At 37.6% G+C, this 19,664-nt stretch overlaps 1 protein-coding gene across 1 annotated transcript in view; it reads left to right on the plus strand.

The window, feature by feature from the left end:
• Positions 1-19,664, plus strand: part of DPP6 (dipeptidyl peptidase like 6) — a 989,665-nt gene that overhangs the window by 658,576 nt on the left and 311,425 nt on the right. The window contains exon 6 of the mRNA XM_027841049.1: positions 112-164. Within this exon, the coding sequence (XP_027696850.1) occupies positions 112-164 (53 nt within the window). The remainder of the gene's footprint in view (positions 1-111; positions 165-19,664) is intronic.

Here is a 19,664-nt window from a genome sequence, read left to right on the forward strand (position 1 = left end):
TTAACTCCTTGTGTTCTAAAGAGGGTTTACTAGAATTGGCAGTAATGAAGAAGTGGGGTATGAACAGTTACAGACTTGTTTCATGGCGTTTTCTTTGTTTGTGTCTTACAGATTTATCAACACTCATATACTGGATATTATTTCCTGAGCAAAATTCCTTTTGGGTAAGCTGCTTCCTTTGTGTGTGTGTGTATGTGTGTGTGTGTGTGTGTGTGTCCTTTAGAAAAGACTTTTGTAGATAAACATAAAACAGAAGAACGCCTAGAAAGTAATCAGTGAAAATTTTCCTTAGGACATCAATTGGGGGAATATGCTTGTCTAAAGACAAAGCCTACTAAACTATACAGTAGTAGGACTGAGTGACATCTTTGGGGTATGGTAAATCTTGTGGCAGTTGAAGAGGAGAGCAAGCAGCCTGTTAGCAACTGAGTTGCTAAAATACAATTAGTGTTAGTGAGTAAAATAGAGTCAGTGTTAATACCTCTTGAAAGATCTTCAGTCTGTTGCCCTTTGGTGACACGGCCTCCTTGCAATGGCTTCACCTGAGTAATGCTATTCTCATTATTTATGCTCTGGCTTCTGTTGATTGAGGTGACTATTGAAATTTATCATAACCAGATATCATCTACATAAAAAGATTTAAGTAGGAGAAGAGAATGATTTGCTTCAAACTTCCTTGTTTGTACTTGCAATTTTTTTTATCAGGTAAGGTCAGGATGTTATCCTACTAATGTCCTTCAGAGCTATTTAGAGGGAGCTAGGTAGCACAGTGGACAGAGAACTGAACCTAGAAGCCCTGAGTTAAAATCCTACCTCAGGCACTTCCTAGCTCTGTGACCCTGGGCAAGTCACTTAATGACTGTCTACCTCTGTTTTCTTATCTATAAAATGGGATTAATAATAGCACCTGCCTCCCAGGATTGTTGTGAGGATAAACTAAGGTATTTGTAAAGCACTTTGCAAACTTTAAATGCCAGCTGTTAGCTACTCTTGACTCACTCTGCCTTGTCAGTACTATTCTAAAAACAGAAGTGGGGTAGAAGTTGAGCAATGTTGAATAAAATATAACAAAGACATTTCCTGTTTACCTTTGCATCCCTTTTCTTCAGCAGGAGGAATCTTGGGGACTGAGAAAATTCAGGGTAAAAATCAAGTATACTTGTCTCTTGGTCTTCCAAAGAGAGTGTAATTTCCATTGAGAGATATTGCATCGCTATTCCTTGGACTACAGAGAAATCTTTCTGCATTCACTTGACCAGAAGAAAGCATAGTACTCCTAAGATCAGGTCATGGTGCCCCAACTGGGTTTTTCTTTCCTCCTTTGCCTTCAGTGCACAGTCATCTCTGAAATATATGCCTAGTTACAAGATGTAGGTGTGAGTGGGAAGGGCAACTAGGTGGTGCAGAGGACAGGGTGCCAGGCCTGAAGTCTTAAAGGTTCATCAACCTGAGTTCAAATCTGGCCTCAGACATTTACTAGCTGTGTGACCCTGGACAAGTCACTTAATTCTATTTGCATAAGTTCCTCATCTGTAAGATGAGCTGGAGAAGGAAATGGAAAACCACTCCAGTATCTTTGCCAAGAGAACCCCAAATGGGGTCACAAAGAGTCAGACACAACTGGAACAACAAAGTCAGTGAGGAAACAGAGATTGGAAATGAGAGGCTGTATCTCTCCTTCCCTGTCCTAAGAAACAAAACCCTACTGCCATAATGTCCCCACCTTCACATATTATAGCCTTTAAAACACCAGTGGGGATTTTTACCATCCAAAGTGTGAGGAGAGATTTGTTGGCAACCCATTGTAGTTGTAGGATGGTTAAAGTTGCCAACAACAAACACTAACGTTTGCAGAGAAGCACACAGTTAGGCTTGATTTCAGGGAAAACATCTTTTTAATCATTGACCTTTCCAAGAGTTGAGCAGACTGCCCAGGAAGGTAGTCATTTCCTCCTTGTGAAGGTATTCTGATAGAGAGGCTAGATGACCATGAAGGTTGTGTGCTACAACAGAAAGATCACTAGCTCCAGAGTTATAGAACATGGATTCAAACCCCATTTTTGTTGTTAAAGTTGCATAGGTTCACAGAAATGTTGAAAGTGAAATTTAAGTTTTCCCAATTTACAGAGGCCAGTAAATAATTGCTCCATAAGCATGTGTTAATGAAGGCAGAGATGCCTACAGACACAAAGTTCGAGTAGGGTGCTTGTGAGATTCTAGTCCAAGGAAATCAACATGAGAAAAGACATTTCCCTAGGAATTCAAACATACTAAGTTAGGCATATTGTGTTTTTGAAAAATATATTAATTGATCCAGAAAAGGTATGATTCAAATACCCTATTAAACTTTTAGAAAGCTCAAAGCCATTAGGAATAGATTGACTATAGTTGTAGGGCTAAAATATCAGTGATATTTTTCATTTTTTAAAAAAAGCATATTTCAAACTGTAGCTCAAATATGCCTCACTAAGGAAAAATTATTATGTTATTTTTCATGTAGATATACATCTTCCAAGGTCATGTCAACTACAAATATAATTATGTCCTAAGATTTATCTAGCCATTCTGGGAATAATAACATTTATTGTAGATGGCAGATATTATATTGCATCTTATAATTCAAAAAAAGTATAAAAGCATTCTCTTCGCATGATGTTGAGATAACATACTAACATAACATTCATAACGTATGAGTGAAAATTCCAAGAACTAGGCATTCAAAGTTATCAATGACATAGAAAATAAAAAGATAATATATTCATATGCTAAAGGCATTATTTCAACATGTATAACAAGAATAGCTGACATTTGTGAAGGGTCTTCCAGATACAAGGTAATGTTGATATTCTTTCCCATCTAATCCTCACATGATTCAAAGGGCAAATTTTTTTTCCCATTTTACAGAAGAAGAGACTGAAGTTCATGGATGATAAATGATTTGCCTTAAGCTACACAGTTATCAAATGGTGGAGACTTAGACTTAAATCCTGTCTGTCTCAGTCGAAGTTCATTATCCTTTCCCCTATACCACAGCACTATGTAATCAGCTGATATCATTTTATAGCAAAGATCATTTTGATGCTTTATTCAACAAATATTAGTACACACACACACACACACACACACACTTTTAGTTGGTCTAAAAGAAATGCAGCTTATTTCACTGTGTAAGTTTCACTATATAAGAGATAAATAGTTCTTGAAAAAACACAGGATTTCTCCTGCTATTCCATAATATTCAATGTTAGTACTGGGGGTGGCCCAGATGGAGGTGAAATCCAACAGATAACCCCAACCCTACTTTTCTACTTTGGTTACTAATCAAAATTTCCAAAGATCCTGTAGAGTGTATAGACATCTTTTTTTAGTCTGGTTCTGCACAATGTCACATATACAGTAAATAGCAGTGATAGAACTGGCACCTCATGGCTTGCCATACTAGCTTCTCAAAGCAAAATCAACCCATGGTTTAGGAAGGCTACACACATAGGGGAGAAGCATGTTCTTTCTTATATTTGTTTGACATTGAGTCTCTTTTGTGTCAGATCAGATCTCTGATCTTATAAGGAAAGAAGCACCATTTGCTCTCCTTAACCTCACTTTGTGCTTAAATTTCCTCATTTTGCAGATGAGGAAACTAAGGCTTTGAGAGATGCAGTGACTTACTGAGCATCACCCTGCTAGTTAGTGGTGGGCTAGGATTCTCACTCAGATTCTCTGACTGTAGGGTTAGTGTTCTTTCCATTGAATCATGCTGGGTAGTGCAGGGGAAGTCAAGAAAGACTCCAAGTAAGTCTATAGGTAGTGTCCATGGAGCGAGTCTTAAGTTACACTTGTGTTTGACACAAAAATGAGTAAAATTTTTCTCCTTTAAAAAATGAAAAGATCTCTATATTGAAACATTGCTTTTAAGTAGTATTTATCAGTAAAGAGACAATCCTTTTTTGGCACAACTTTTAAAAGAAACACCTAAGATACATTGGGTAGCCTTCCCACTTTCTTAACTGTCCTCATTTCTCTTCACCTGAATTGTTATTTGGAATCAAAAACCATTCCTAGTGGGTCATCTTCAACCTTTAGACTTGCTCAGCATGAAAGCACTCCAGGAACTGCTAATCTCCAGGTGCATGTGTCTCTTTTTCAACCATAAACTATTCAAGCTAATCATAAAGGAGGTCTTAGTTGACCCTTTCAACCTCCTTTCCCTGAGAATTCCTTTCTCTTCACTCCTTGTAGAAGGGTGGGATGGGATGGGGTGAGGCACATGAGTCTGACTTCCCTTATGAAAGTAGTACAAGAGCTTCAGACACAGGTTTTCCAGAAGTCACTTTCTCAAAAGCCCTGTATCTCTTCAATAGATCTGACAATTTTTGAACAAAATTTAAGCAGAATTTTAAAGCAGGAATTGATACTGTTCATCAAAGAATTTCAAAATTACAGTGGCCCTTTGACTTAAGGACATATTGGTTCTAGTGCTAATTATCTTCCTAGGTGATTGGTATAACCAATTAATTTCTCTTCTTTCTCCTTTTCCATCTTAGTCTTCTTTTCCACTTCCTCCTCTTCCTTTTCTTCCCCTTCTTCATATTCCTCTTCTTCCTCCTCTCTTCTTCTCTCCCTCCTCTTCCTCCTCCTCTTCTTTTTCCTTCTCCCTCCTTTTTCTCCCCTCCTACTTGAGGTAATGTGGTATATTTGACTTGATTTAGAAGACCCAGGTTCAAATCACAACTCTGACTTTTTCTAATTGTGTGATCATGAATACTTTATTTAAACTCTCTGAGCCTCAGTTTCTTCATCTACAAGATAAAGGTAATAATCATGGCTCTACCTATATCACAGAATTATTGTAAATAATGTGCTTTGTAAACCACAAGAAGTGCTCCAGAATGTGGGCTACTTGCCATCACATGGTTTTCTTCCTAGCTATGTACAAATAGCATGTTTCTGTTCATGCCATGGCAAATGATAGACAACATGGTATAGTGTTAAAAAACTGGATTTGGAGTTTTAGAAACTCCTCTATTTAATATGTCTATGACCAGCACCACCCCCATCTGGGGCCTGAATTTCCTTATATGTCAAATTAAGTTTCCTGGGTTTCCTTATATGTTTCACCAGATGATTTAAGGTTCCCTCCCCCTTTTCAGCTTCAAATTCTATAATCTGTGGGAGTTTTTTCTTATCCAATCTTAATATACTTTTATAAAATTACATATATGCATATGTGTAACATATACATAATATGCATATATACATGTGTATGTATATGCATATTTATATATGGAGGCAAAATAGCATAATGGAGAGAGATGACCATGAAGATCTGAGCTTAAGTCCTGACACATTTAAGTCCTGACTGTATGATCACAGGCAAGTTCATTTAGTTCTCAGTATGTTAGGCAACTCTCAGAGACTGTGAGTTGTAGACAAGATAAAGACTTGCTTTGAAGAATTTCCTCATCCATGAGGTCCTTATATTAATGAAATTAGAGGGTCAGTCCCTATCTCTGTGTGCATAGGCTTTTATGCTAACCTTAGAGACTATGAAGGAAAATCCCTCTAAACTGTTCTTGTTGTAATATAACAGAAACATAGTTGTAAGAGACTTGGGAGTACACAGCTCTTTAAATTTGTAGCATTAGCATTTTGCTCTAATATTCTCCCAGTGATGCCACATAGCTTAGAATTATAAAATTCCATGATTTCAGAAGAGCCAAATTTCCAAGCAAGTCAAAAGTCACTGGAAAGATACATTGTAGGTAAAATCATATTATCAATGACAACTTGCTTTTAAAATCAAGAGTATATGTAACAAGAAAAGGAGATGGACCTCATGTGTATAGACAACAAGAAATCAAATATTGCTATATTGGTAACCCTACTAAGAGATGAAGAGGAAGGTTCCAATGTGTTGAGTGCCTTCTCTGCGGAGGGATTTTTGAAAGATTTAGATAAAGATTTGGATCATGCAGAATGAGAAAGGGATTAGGATCTATATCCACTGGCGTAGGGAGTAATTTCACTTGTGACCAATATAATAGAATTTTATCCATAGCTTTGTCTAAATATTCCAAGTTTCCTGTCTTCAAATAGTTATAATTATTTTCTTTGCATGGAGTAGGAAATATTTTATCCCATTCGTCCCACTCCACATGTTCCCATTGAATGGTAGGTTTTAAAAGTTCACGTGTAGTACCAGCAGACAATAAACTCAACAACAACATTACAGGTTTTGATCAAAGCCTTTATTTTCCAACTATAACTGTTGGGGCAAAGAACAGAATTCTAATGTAGGTATTAGCCAGATATTTCCCAACTCCCTTTTTGGGAATATTTGAATACCAAAAGAATATAACCTTGATTTTCTAGTGGTTCTCTTAAAACCTATCTGTCAAAATCCCCAATAATCATCTTTCTAATTCGTGACCCAGTATCCTTGACATTGATGGACTCGATAGAAAAATTACTGGTGCAAAATATCTATCATCTTATTGTTCAACAACATGGAGAGTCATGATATTTTTTTTGGTGAGGCAATTGGGGTTAAGTGACTTGCCCAAAGTCACACAGTTAGTGAGTGTTATGTGTCTGAGACCAGATTTGAACTCAGGTCCTCCTAACTCCAGGGCTGGTGTCCTATCCACCGTGCCACCTAGCTGCCCCAAGAGTCATGATATTGTAATAAATTATTTGCCTGCTATAATTTTATGTCCTTTAGCATTTCTTGTTGTATTCCCAGTAGAGATTGTTCAGTTGCACTTGATAATTCAATATGTATTTGTCAGGTGTATACCATGGGTGTTAAGTACTGTCAGGGGTTCACTGTAATAGAAGACACATTTCTTGTCCTCAGGGAACTTAAAATCTGTTTGAGAAGACAAGTCATAGGCTTTAGTTGTTTGTGTTTGAGTAAAGCACAAACTGAAACCTTGGCAGAATGTCTTCTAATGTAAGTTGAACTTTGAATATAAAGGGCTTCATTTAATGACCACAGTAGTGAAGGTGGCTGGCTGTGAGTAGTGAACCCCCTACATCAGAACCTTTGTAGTTTAACATATTTCCTTTCAGTCTCTTCCTTTCCTTGTGCAATTCATAAGGAACCTGGTGGGTGAACCTTCCCTATCACAGTGCTGATCATTGGCTCAGCCTACCAAGCTGCCTTTATAACTGCCAGGAGTGACAGCAACACAGTTATGCCAATTGCAAGGGAGGAGAGAGAAGGGGAAAGTAACAGAGGGTCAGAGAAGATGCATTCTTTGAAAAGGGCATTGCATAGTTTCCTATCCTGCCAGTAAACAGGAAGAAGAATCCCACTGTTAATTGCCTTCTGTATAATTTCAGAACCCTGGAGAGCTCACGGCATCTATGTGTTGATGCTTTTCTCTCAGCAAGTTAAGAGGAACAAAATTAGGTTACCTGCTAATCCTCCCTCATTGAAGCAGGGTCAAGAAAGATTTCATAATCCTACTTGTGTCCCTGCTAACTGTGTTTGGCTTGTGGTAGGCTGTGGTTTGATATTTGTTGGTTTCTCAAACAGATTCTGGATTGAAAGCCAAGAAATGTAGTTTACATTCCCAAGGAAGTTGCCCAGTTAGAATTGATCAGTATCAAAACAAAGACTAGAGTGAGGACATGTTGTCTTCCTGTGATATAACTACACAAGTACCTTTTATCCTCATTTGAGACATGCCATAGTATATGTGAGATCCATCCATAGGCAGGAAAGCTCTGCCAGGACTACAGACTGGTCTGAGTGGCACTTGGACATAGATGCCTACACTGTTTTATATTCATGAATATCCAGAAGAATCTAGGCTCCTTTACAAATGCAATAATCTTCAATTTGCCTGGAAGACAAAACACAGAGAATTAGCAGAAGAAATTCAACAAATATGAGAGCAGGAACAGACACATATCATCCCTTTCAACCACTTGCATACTGCAGTGGTCAAGAAGATGCACTGCACTCAGTGAACCTAAAGAACATGAGCTTGCATTTGAGCTCTTTTATTCAGTTATAAAAATGTTCACTTACTCCTTCAACAGTCTACAATGCATTAAATATAAAAGAAGAGTGGCAAGATAACATTTTCCCAGCAGCATTTGTATATGAATTCTATCCAAAAAAAGATGAGAAGAATGAGATAATAATGATGATGATTAAGTGAACTATTGTTCTTTCAAAGAAATTGTGACTAGTCTGGAAGTTCAAGGATGACAGGTTCCCAGATCTACCTGTCTTCCCTGCCCCCAACTGCCCCAAACCAGGAGTTGAATCATTATATCTCTATGGTATCATGAGCCTACTTTGGACTAAAGTTGGGTTTAGCCTCCTTTAAAATGATGCCTAAAGGGGTAGCTAGGTGTCGCAGTGTATAGAGTACCAGCCCTGGATTCAGAAGGATCTGAGCTCAAATGTGGCCTCAGACACATAACACTTACTAGCTGTGTGACTCTGGGCAAGTCACTTAACCCCACTGCCTAGCTAAAAAAAAATGATACCTAAAAGTAACTTACACTCAAGCACTTTGATATTTCACACACATTCTTCCATTTGGTGGTCATAATGATTCTGTGAGATAGATTGTAAAAAGAAAATATTAACTTAATATTAAGGAGAAGGAAACTGAGACTCCAAGAGGGATGGAATTTGCCTATCCATGGAATATTTTTCCTCACTCCTGCACTCTTTTCATGGCCTGGTCCAAAAAAAATCTCCAGTAAACTTCTCAGGCTAACCTGAACCTCCTGTAGCCACTTAAATTATGCTCTCATCTTTATGGATTCTCTCAGATAACTTTCATTTGTAGCTAATTTAAGTATTCCCTGAAATGCCTCCCTACTATGACTAGGGGATCCCTGAAGGCTAAGTTCCATTTCTCCCTCATCAGACCATGAATTTTACAACTCTCTTTAAGTCTTACTTGATTTTAATGCTAAACTCTATGCATGATTTTAAAAACAAAAGGTTTTCCAAAATAAAAATAAAGAGATGAATGAATCAATATGATTATATTGTTTGAAATTGCACTATCACAACACCATATTCTCCTTGGGGCTTGATACAACATTTTTGTCCATTTTGTCCAGAGGCAGCACAACGAACACTAACAGCTTGCAGAGAAGCACACAGTTAGGCTTGATTTCAGGGAAAACATCTTTTTAATCATTGACCTTTCCAAGAGTTGAGGAGACTGCCCAGGGAGGTAGTAGTTTCCTCCTTGTGAAGGTATTCTGATAGAGAGGCTAGATGACCATGGAGGTTGTGTGCTACAACAGAAAGATCACTAACTCCAGAGTTATAGAACATGGATTCAAACCCCATTTTTGTTGTTTATTACATGTTACCTTGGACCAATTACTCTCCCTGAATCTCTGTTTCTTATCTAGATCTTACATTTTAATCCTATCACCACTTAGCATGGATACTATGAGGAGAGAATTCCTTTGAATTAAAGTATGGTTTGGATTAGTTAGAATCTATTGTCCCAGCTCTTTTTAAAAAAAAACAAACAAACTAATTTATCACAGAACTAAAGATCCTATGAGTCTGAAATCATTTAAGAAGCATTTATTAAGTAGTTGCTCTGTACTAAAAGCTGTTCCGTCATTGCTATTACGTTCCTATAAAAACACCAATATAAAGAAATCCCCTCAGAAATTTTCCTCTCCTACTAAAACTAAGCAAGGTATCATATATCTGAGGGCAACAGTTGGTGGAGATTGATTATCAATTTTCAAAAAACATCAGAATCTGAAGTCAGAAGATGTGGTTTCATCACACGTCCATTTTGGTAGCAAGCATTAAACCAAAGAATTTGTATTCTACCTAGATCTGGTCACCTCTGCTAACCGTTTTCTTTTCAGTCGTGTGTGTGTGTGTGTGTGTGTGAGAGAGAGAGAGAGAGAGAGAGAGAGAGAGAGAGAGAGAGAGAGAGAGAGAGATGGGGGAGGAGAGGAAGAGGCCAAACTCAGGTTGCCCTTGGGCACCACCTAGTGGCTTTCCACATGTAATCTGAATATTTTCATTTTAAAAATCTTTCAGTCGACAGGAGGTTTGGATTTTTTGAATGGGTAAGTACTTAGTCTTTGAATCTTAGAGCCAGAAGGTATATAAAGATCATCCAGTCTCTTTCATAGATGAGAAGACTGAGGTCCTGGGAGATGATTTTCCCTAGGCCACAAACGTCGTGAATCTCATAGGTCAACATGGTTAAAAATGTGGTGATTCCTCTTTTGATCTTGGCCATTGAATGTATTTTTAAGTTTTGAAAACATCCAGATTTAAACCTACACTCAGAAACAATGCAATGCAAGGAAATTTATAAACAGGTAGGTTGAAATACATTCTAAGAGCCAATCTTATTTTGGGCCTGCTGGCTATGCCACATCAAAGGCTTTTAAAAGAAATTCTTCTGGCCTAATGTGATAACAATGAGACCACTAGAAGCTGGACACTGGATAGGGCTCAAAGTTACCCACCACTTTATAAGAAGTACTGCCAGCTAGGTGGCACCATAGTGTATAGAGTGCCAGGCCTGGAGTCAGGAAGACTCATTTCCCTAAGTTCAAATCTGGCCTCAGACACTTACTAGCCATGTGACTCTGGGCAAGTCACTTCACCCTGTTTGCCTCAGTTCATCATTTGTAAAATGAGCTGGAGAAGGAAATGACAAACCACTTGAATATCTTTGCCAAAAAAAACAAAAAAACAAAAACAAAAAAAAATGGGTTCACCAAGAGTCGGACATAACTGAATCAACTAAACAACAACAAGGTGCCAGGGGAGGTGAAGGTCCCAGTAAAATAGATTGTGCAGCTTAACTTATTTCTCCTACAACATATATGTATAGATGACATCTGTCTAGAAGAACCATCCAAGGCACTTAGGCTGTGAAGAGTGTAGACAGAGGTAGTGATAATTTCAGGCATTCCTTTGGTGATGATGAGGGCTAGGAGCGGGGTGGGGGGGGGGAATAAAGATTGGTTATATGTACATAAGCCTTAGATTTTACCTAGTATTAACTATTGGGAACCTTCTCCCTTGGTTCTCCTAGAAAAGACTTTGTTTGAAGCTTTGGTTTCTCATAAAACCAAGTTTATAGCAAAATGTTTATCAGTCTTTTGACCTCAGGGTCTTTGTGCTATCTGCCTCAGCTCCTGTGACCCTGCCTACTAATTCCTCTTTCTTTTGCTGCACTGACATTGAAGGTTGAAGGCTGACATTGTCTGTTCTACAAGAAGACCTGTCAGAGAAGGTTGCTGCTTCTTATCCCCACAAATTATCCGCTTTGGAGCAATTACATACAGCAGTTATGGAGCTGGGAAGGAATTGTTGAGTTGATCTGGGAAGGGAGAACAAGGAAGCAGAAACAAGACCTTCCTAACAGGCATGTCCCTGTATAGGCTGTACCTAGCCTACCTTGTCTATACTTAGATTTAGGTAACAGGACCAAAGCTGTAAACCCTATTTCCATGTAATCTTTGATATGTCTGCCAGGTTTATAAGAATTTCTTCCTCTTGGCTGATGCATTGGGAAAAAAAGAGTGCTGGATATGGAGTCAAGGGACATGGATTCACATCTTGTCTCCTCAGGCACACAGGTCACATAACTCCATGGGACTCAGTTTCCTCATAAGTAAAATGAGGAGAATGGTCTTGATAAGCTTCCTTAATCCAATATATGTTGTGCTAATAGCATAGAAAAAAATAGCAAATCACTTTAGATAATTACTCTTGGCTTCAGCTTCTTGTTCCTGAACTAAGGCTGTTTGCTTTTATAAAGGGCTAGAGGAGATACTTGGGGCAGTCAGAGGTAGCATAGTAGATAGAGTACCAGGCCTGGAGTCAGGAAGACTAATCTTCCTGAGTTCCAATCTGGCCTCAGACACTTACTAGCTGTGTGACCCTGGTCAAGTCATTCAACCCTATTCACCTCAGTTTCCTCATCTGTAAAATGAGCTGGAAAAGGAAATGACAAACCACTCCAGTAACTTTGCCAAGAAAGCCCCAAATGGGGTCACAAAGAGTCAGACATGACTAAAAAATGACTGAACAACAATGTCTTCTGTTTCCAAGGATCTAGTTGAAATCAATACTAGCAAATATAACAAAATGCCTTATATTTGCATTGCCATGTGCTTTTCAAAACACTACCAAGTGTATTCTCTCATTATGTTGTTCTAAAAACCCTGTGAGTTAGCCATTGTTACCTCTATTTTACATATGAGGAAGATAATTCAGACATATTAAGTAAATTCTGTGGTTGCTCAGTAGTCCAAATAGGTCATTAACCAGTAAATATTTATTGAGAGCCTTCTGTGTAACCAGCCTTTTCTATGCACTATGAGGGGATTAGATGATGTTTGTTGTGTGATTCCTACCTTTCATAGAATTTACAATATCATTAGAAAAATGACTCCTATATGGAGGGTGTTTATGTTAAACTAGGCTGTCTCATTATCTGAAGTGGTCTTGAGACTGAGTTCCTAGACCTTCTGTGTCCTAGACACAGCATTCTGGAATCCTTCAGCCACACTAGGACTCCAACATTTCTTCAAAAGTCAGATAAAGACCAACATTTTCATCCATCCTTGAATCACAACGAAGGAAGACAATGTCAACAAAAATTGAGTTTGTCATTAGATGGACAGCTCCTGCTTTGCTCCTGCTTGGACTCAGCTTTTCTTCACATTAGATAGAATTTGACCAACCCATCTGATGGCCTGTGGGTCTCCTTCTATACTTTCCTCATCAGAGCTGGAGCCAGATGAAAGTGGAGAGTTAATGTAATCACCTTTTTTTTTTTAACTTTTTTTTTGGTCTCTTTTTTTTTGGTGAGACAATCGGGGGTTAAGTGACTTGCCCAGGGTCACACAGCTAGTAAGTGTCATGTGTCTGAGGCCAGATTTGAACTCAAATCCTCCTGACTCCAAGGCTGGAGCTCGATTCACTGTACCACCTTTTTTTTCTTTTTTTTTTTAAACAATCATTATTGCCACCATCCAAAAGAGGCCCAAACTTCCTTAGCTCTGGATCACTGCAAACACTTTCCTGGTAATGGCCATTCCTTCCTTACATTCCTCTCATGCTTTGGTCAAAAGATCCTCCACTGTCCTCTACCCATGGCAGATTCATTTATCTAACCATGCCTTTGCCTATTTTTTTTTACTCTGTGAAATGTTCTCTAAATTAATTAATTAGCCTTTCTAAATCTTGACTGCCCTTTAAGATCCATTTAAATCCCCAGTTCTTCTTTGGCCATCCTTTGACCTAAGCATCTACAAGGGAAATTCAGCCTAAGGCTATTGAAAAATTCTGAAGAGATTCAGAAGCCTGAAGGAAATAATTCTGGTAAAGAGGAAAAGGTGGAGTTATCTAAAGAGACATCATGGATATATAGGAAATTCACTGACCAATACAAATTTTGAAAAGACATATATACAAGTTGAAAGCAATAGCAGCTACCAGAGGATAAAATAAGTGTGGCAAAGTCTTATAGGAATTATATTAGTATTGTTAAGGCTCAGAATGAGTTGGGAAAGCTAAGAACAAGAAATCATGTTTTAAAACTATTTTGTAGAAAAGTGGAAGAACAAAGAAGGATTAGGACCACCACTTAGGAGGGACAAGATAAGAATAACAGGATGGTGTAGAGGCAGAATTAGCTAACTTCTAATTTGCTTATCTCCCCCCTCTCACCTTATGATCAGTGGATTAAAGCTGAATTACACCAGGTATATACAGAGAAGATCCAGGATTGAGGCAAAACAATTTGGAGGGTACTGAGGGATCAATTCTTAAAATATCTAAATCAGGGAGGGTAGAAAAGGTTTGGGGAAAACAAGCCATATTATTACCCCCCAAAAATTGCAACCCATATTTTCTTATAATTCTTATAAAATTTTTGAGAATAATCCATATGAATAATAAGGGTACCCCTTGATTTTTTAATTAGCCAATACTTTAATTTTCTTCTGTGACCTACTTTATGGCTCAAGATGCTATTGAGGTATGGATTTCTACCTGAAGAAGTGAGAATAATTGAAGGATTAAATATAGCATCATTGTTGTCTACTGAAATGGCAAATGAAATCCCCATCCTACCCCCTTTTAGGAGGTTCTTTTTTCCTTAGTTGGAAAAAAAAGCTTTAAGTATAGTTTATTGTAATACTTTTTATTTTCATGTTGAACTAATAATTTTTTTGAAACATGGTCACTCTTGTAGTCTCCTAAGTTAGCAAGCCAAAAGTTCACCAGGCTTTGTTTCTCTCTTATTAACTTTTGTGGATGGCATTGCCATATTTTATCCCCCTTTGATACTCCTACAATAACAGTAGCTCCAGTTAAGGTAATTCTCAGAATATTTGTCCTCAAGTTTGACAGACTGTCTATTCTTTGGTAACTGTTACCTTTTAGCATCACTGAATATGTTATCTTTACATTAATTATGAGAATCAGCACATAATAGGTTTCTTCCCAAAGAACAGCTCCCCACATTTGAGGAGGCTAAGGTTCTTGAATGTTTGCCAAAACTGAATTACCATAAAATACTCATCATCTATGAAGAAAAAAAAACTGTGCAGAAGCTCAGGCCCATGTGCCTTGGTCGAGTAGCTTTCAAAAAGATTGCCTATTCTCCCAAACACATGCACCCTGGCCAGTTAATACTATCTAGAATGCTTAAAAATCAGAGCCTTATTAAAAAGGAGTGGTCACAATTAGAGCCTTTTCCCCTCATAAATAAGCAGGAACTCCAGCCTCAAATCTCATTGTTACAGAACACTTGTCCTATGACCCTCACATAGATCCTAGTGCTTTTATTGACATGAAGAAACTAAAGGGAGGAGCAAGAACACTACAGACCCTGAGAAAGCATGTCCTTCATATGAAAACACCTGAAGAGGATTCAGCAGGTTTTCTATTCTTTGCATTTGTTTTTTGTCCTAGATCTGATCAGCTGTGACCCATGTTCTTAAAAAGAGTGCTGGAACATGTGTCAGTTATGACTTGATTTTTGCCTTCACCTTTAATGGTGTAGATATAATATTTGCCACATAACTATCCATTTAGAGAGCATTTGTTGCTAAATATTGGGAAATCAGCAGGAAAGTCAGCCTTTAGAATTGGGTCTAAGAATCTAGGATATTGATGAAGGTTTGGAAATGGAAGAGAAAGATACTTGAAAATGATAGTGTACAACTGAATATATTTTTGGAGTCACATAAAATGCTATAATGGGTACAGAACACAAATTCCTACTGTGTTTATTGTAAACACATTTATTTCAGTAGAACAAAATATTTTCTTAGGGTAAATGTTCTTAACCTAGTGTCTGCGAATTTTTAATAACATTTTAACAAATGTATTTATTACAATATAATTTTACCCTTTATAGTTTTATGTATTTTATTTTGTATATTTAAAAACATTATTCTGGGGGATGGTCCTTAGGCTTAATAGGAGTGCCAAACGGTTCATTGAAAAAAAAAGTTAAGAATCTCTGTTTTAGACACTCTCCTCCAACAAATGTCTCCCATGATTATGTCATTCATTAAGCTTCTACTATGCACCAGCTGCTGTGTTAAGCATTTTGTAACTATTTTTTTTCATTTGATCCACACAACAAACCTATGAGGTAGGTGTTGTTGTCATCCTTGATTAGGAAGGAGAAACATGATAGGTACCTAAGAAATTAAGAGTTGGACTCCATGTGTGGAAGATGAATTGGACTTCTTCCATTTGACCCTAAAGACAGAACTAAGAATAATGTGGAACTCATATGGAGCCAGATTTTGGCTCAATATAAGGAAAAGCTTCCTAATAATTAGTCCTATCCCAAAGTAGAGTGGGATTCCCTGAGGCCTCTGAGTCTGGCTAATGTTTGAGGCTCTATATGCAGATCAATGAGTCAATCTTTCTCAAGCATTCTGAAGTCTTTTTTTTTTTTAGATCCGTAATGCTTTAAACATGCAAAGTATCACTCTATTTGCTGTAGCTAAATTTTCATTTTCAGAGTGGAGATGCCCTCTGCCATTCTTCGCCTTCTTATTTCCCATCAAGATGTTTATTATATTAATACCATCACATTAACCCCGGGCACACTAGCTCTGCAGTGTCTATTACTCATTTTGCATGATTTCCAAGACCCACTGAGAAAGATGTCTTATATGAAAGAGGTCTTTTATTCCTGTTTCCTAGTTCCCCAAGTGTCCTTATTATCTGTGCATTAGCCTCAAGAAGATCCCTGCTTCAGTATTGTGTTTTGGATGTTTATCAAAATTCATAAATGTACAGAGTAATCCCTTTTGTGAAATCTCCAGTCTGTCAAACTGTCTGTTGTTAATTTGTTGCCAAATTAATTCTAATCACTAAATAGCATTTGACTGGCAAGAATAGTACTTGCTACTAAGCAGTGAGTTCTCTTCTTAGGGAAGGAATTATTTGGGATCTGTTAGAAGATGGGCTGAATTGCTCTGATGCAAAACAGAGTGAGAATCTTGATTTAATTCTAAGACTTCATCCATTGCTCATCCCCTATTCAATTCAGTTCAAGAAGCTTTTCTAGAGTACTTACTGTGTACACAGTGAGAGACAGTATGGCATAATGGATAGTGACCTGGCTATGAGAAATGTGGTCAAGGATTGTCTCTGACACATATTAGTATTTTACTATGGAGAAGTTATTTAAATTAAGTTACCCACAAAACCCTCTTAAGACTATAGATTACACACAAGTGACTGGCTACACACAAGTGACTGGTCTGTCACAGTAGAGGTAATTTCCACTCTGGGGGTTCCCTACACAAAATGAAAAATAGTACCCACCTTCAGAGAGCTTATACTTACAAGTATATAAGTAAATACTCCAATAAAGTATATACAAATTAATTATAGGGGAGGAGATGCTAATTTGTATGAACAGGATCAAAAGTTATTACTTGAAACATTATTGAAATGTATTATTATTATTAACATTAAAACCATCATTTTAGTTCCAAATGAGAAACCACAGCATTAGAAAGGAGCAAATGTGACAAACATGTAGAAGCCTGTGAAGAGAATGTGATACATAAGAAATCTTTATATTAAGAAATGTTGATGATAAAAATACAAAGTTTTTTTTTAATTGGAAAGATTACTTATAAATAGGTGATACATAAGTATTTAAGTGGTTTTTCTCCAATAGTGTATGTATGTATTTAAGGATATACAAAGGGATGGATTGATTTACTTTTTAATTTTACTTCCAACCCTATTGTTCTATAACTCTCACTTTGCGATATCCAGGGGCAACAGTAAATTAGCTGAAGAATCTTTAGTGGGGACACTCTGGGAAGTTTTATTCATGTTGTTTGAAAGGTACTGATTTTAGATGTCATTCTATCAACTTGGGATCTTTGGAAGGGATTTTATTAGCCTCATGAGTTTCATTTGATTAAAGAAAGGGCTCTATGAATTAGAAACAACCACCACCCTGTAGAGTAAGTACAGTTGGACCACTCATCTCCCCGACATTTCCATTTGAAACTATGGCCTTAGGAGATACATTAGAGAAGAATAGCATGCCAAAAAAAAAGGCAAATTCACAATTAAAGCTTTGTAAAAGCAATTGAGTTAGCTTTGTTGAGGTGAAAGCTAGGTATTTGCATAAACCATCATAAATGGTCTTAACAGGTGAATTTTTTCAAGAGTGCTTTTGTCTTTGGTGGTGAGATTTATGGAATCAGCAGCCCTTTCCAAGGCATTCAGATTAGTTGAAATGGATATTATTTATGTGAAGTGACCAGTTATTGAACACAGGCAAGTTGTTTTTCTATGTATTCTCTTGTAGTGTCATGCTCTTTGTTGAAGAGATACTCCTCCCCTGTCTCCCACCCACCCTCATTCCCCTAGTTAGGTCCTGAGGAGGGTGAACCACAATTTTGTTAGGAGGTATATACCAAGCAATGTGTTGCCATTTTCAGTGACAATGAATCAGCAAATGTCTTCTAGATGCAATCTACCATGGCCCAACAGTTTCTTCATGGGCTCAACATCTATTTTAAAGTTCCATCATCAGGAACAGCAGCATATCTTTTGGTTGATTGGAAAGATGATCTCAGTATGTAAAGGAAGTAGTGAGAGGGATGCCTATAGAAATTATTTTTTTTATTTTTCTCTATGGCACTCTGAAGATTAATGTTGGCTAGGTAACTTGCTGTTGACCTTCAGTCAATCATCAAGTGTTTAAGTACATATTACACGACTAGGCCTGTGTAACCCACTATGCAGATTCAAGAAGAATTCTAAAATACTTTCCTTGACCATAAGGAGAAGTTTCTCATGGAAACAAAGAACTATGCTTTAACAAAAATATCCTCCTGGTAACGCCCTGTGGCTGAGAGTCATGAACTACCACAGTTTCCAAAGGACTCAAGTTGATAGTGGGTAATTGAAACACACATGGTGGTCATGAGCAGGTAGCAATATACTGCCAATGAAGAATTGCATGGAAGAATCATTGCCAAGGAAGTCATCAGAGATGAATAACTAAGAAAAAAAGGATCTGGTCAGGTAGCAAGAGCATGCGATAACTGATATACAATTACACTGATATGTGTAGTTGTGTGAGTTTAAGGATGGAAGGGGTATGGATTGGCTCTGTTTGTATTCATATAATGTTAAGAGATTGAGAGGAAGGAACCCCATCATATTGTGGGGCCCCAGTGGAAGGCATATAGTAGGATATGGACCAAAGTGACAATATGTAGGAAGGCATGGATTGATTATGATCTTACTCATTAGAGGGAGAATCCAGACCACTGGAATGACAAATGCATCAAAATATCAAAGTTCACAAGAAATAGAGAACAAAATAGCCTTATGTACATGGCATATTTTTGTTCATTTTGGTTTAGACCTGTGATAGGCACTGAGAGGTTAAGTTTCTTGCTCATGGTCACTCAGTCAGTAGGGGTCAGAGGTAGAATTTGAACCCATATCTTTCTGACTCTAAGACTGGCACTTTGTCTGCTCTGCCATGTGTGCTTTCATATGTGTTATATGTATTATAAACTGATGTTTTCAAATACACATATATACCCATATGTGTATGTGTGTTTGTACTTGTTCTAATAAATTTAAAATGAAACTAATGTGAAAAGCCCCTGATAGATAGATTTATAATAAGAAACTACAGATCAGGGTCTTATGAAAACTGGAAGCAATGTTTGCCAATTTGTAAATCAATCATCGTGTATTTTTTAATTGTTCTTGTGCTCAGAATTGACCTGTTAAGAACACAAAGGAACTATATGATATCCTGTGTTCTTAAGGAGCAGATAGTCTAGTTTGTTGTGATTGTTCAGTCATTTAATTTCTGTCCCACTCTTTGTGACCCTATTTGGGTTTTCTTGGCAAAGATACTGGAGTGGTTTGCTGTTTGCCTTTTCAGCTCATCTTGCAGATGAGGAAACTGAGGAAAACAGGGTTAAAAGACTTGCCAAGGGTCACACAGCTAGTAAGTGTCTGAGGACAGATTTGAACTCAGGAAGATGAGTCTTTCTGACTCTAGGCCTGGCACTCTATACACTCTACCACCTAACTACCCCCCTAGTTGGGGGAATGACAAATGAATGAGTGAAAGTGGAAAACAAAGAAGTAAAAATGGTAATAGCTAACA

Source organism: Vombatus ursinus, unplaced genomic scaffold, assembly GCF_900497805.2.
Source record: "Vombatus ursinus unplaced genomic scaffold, bare-nosed wombat genome assembly UNPS02014852.1, whole genome shotgun sequence".
NCBI lineage: Eukaryota > Metazoa > Chordata > Mammalia > Diprotodontia > Vombatidae > Vombatus > Vombatus ursinus.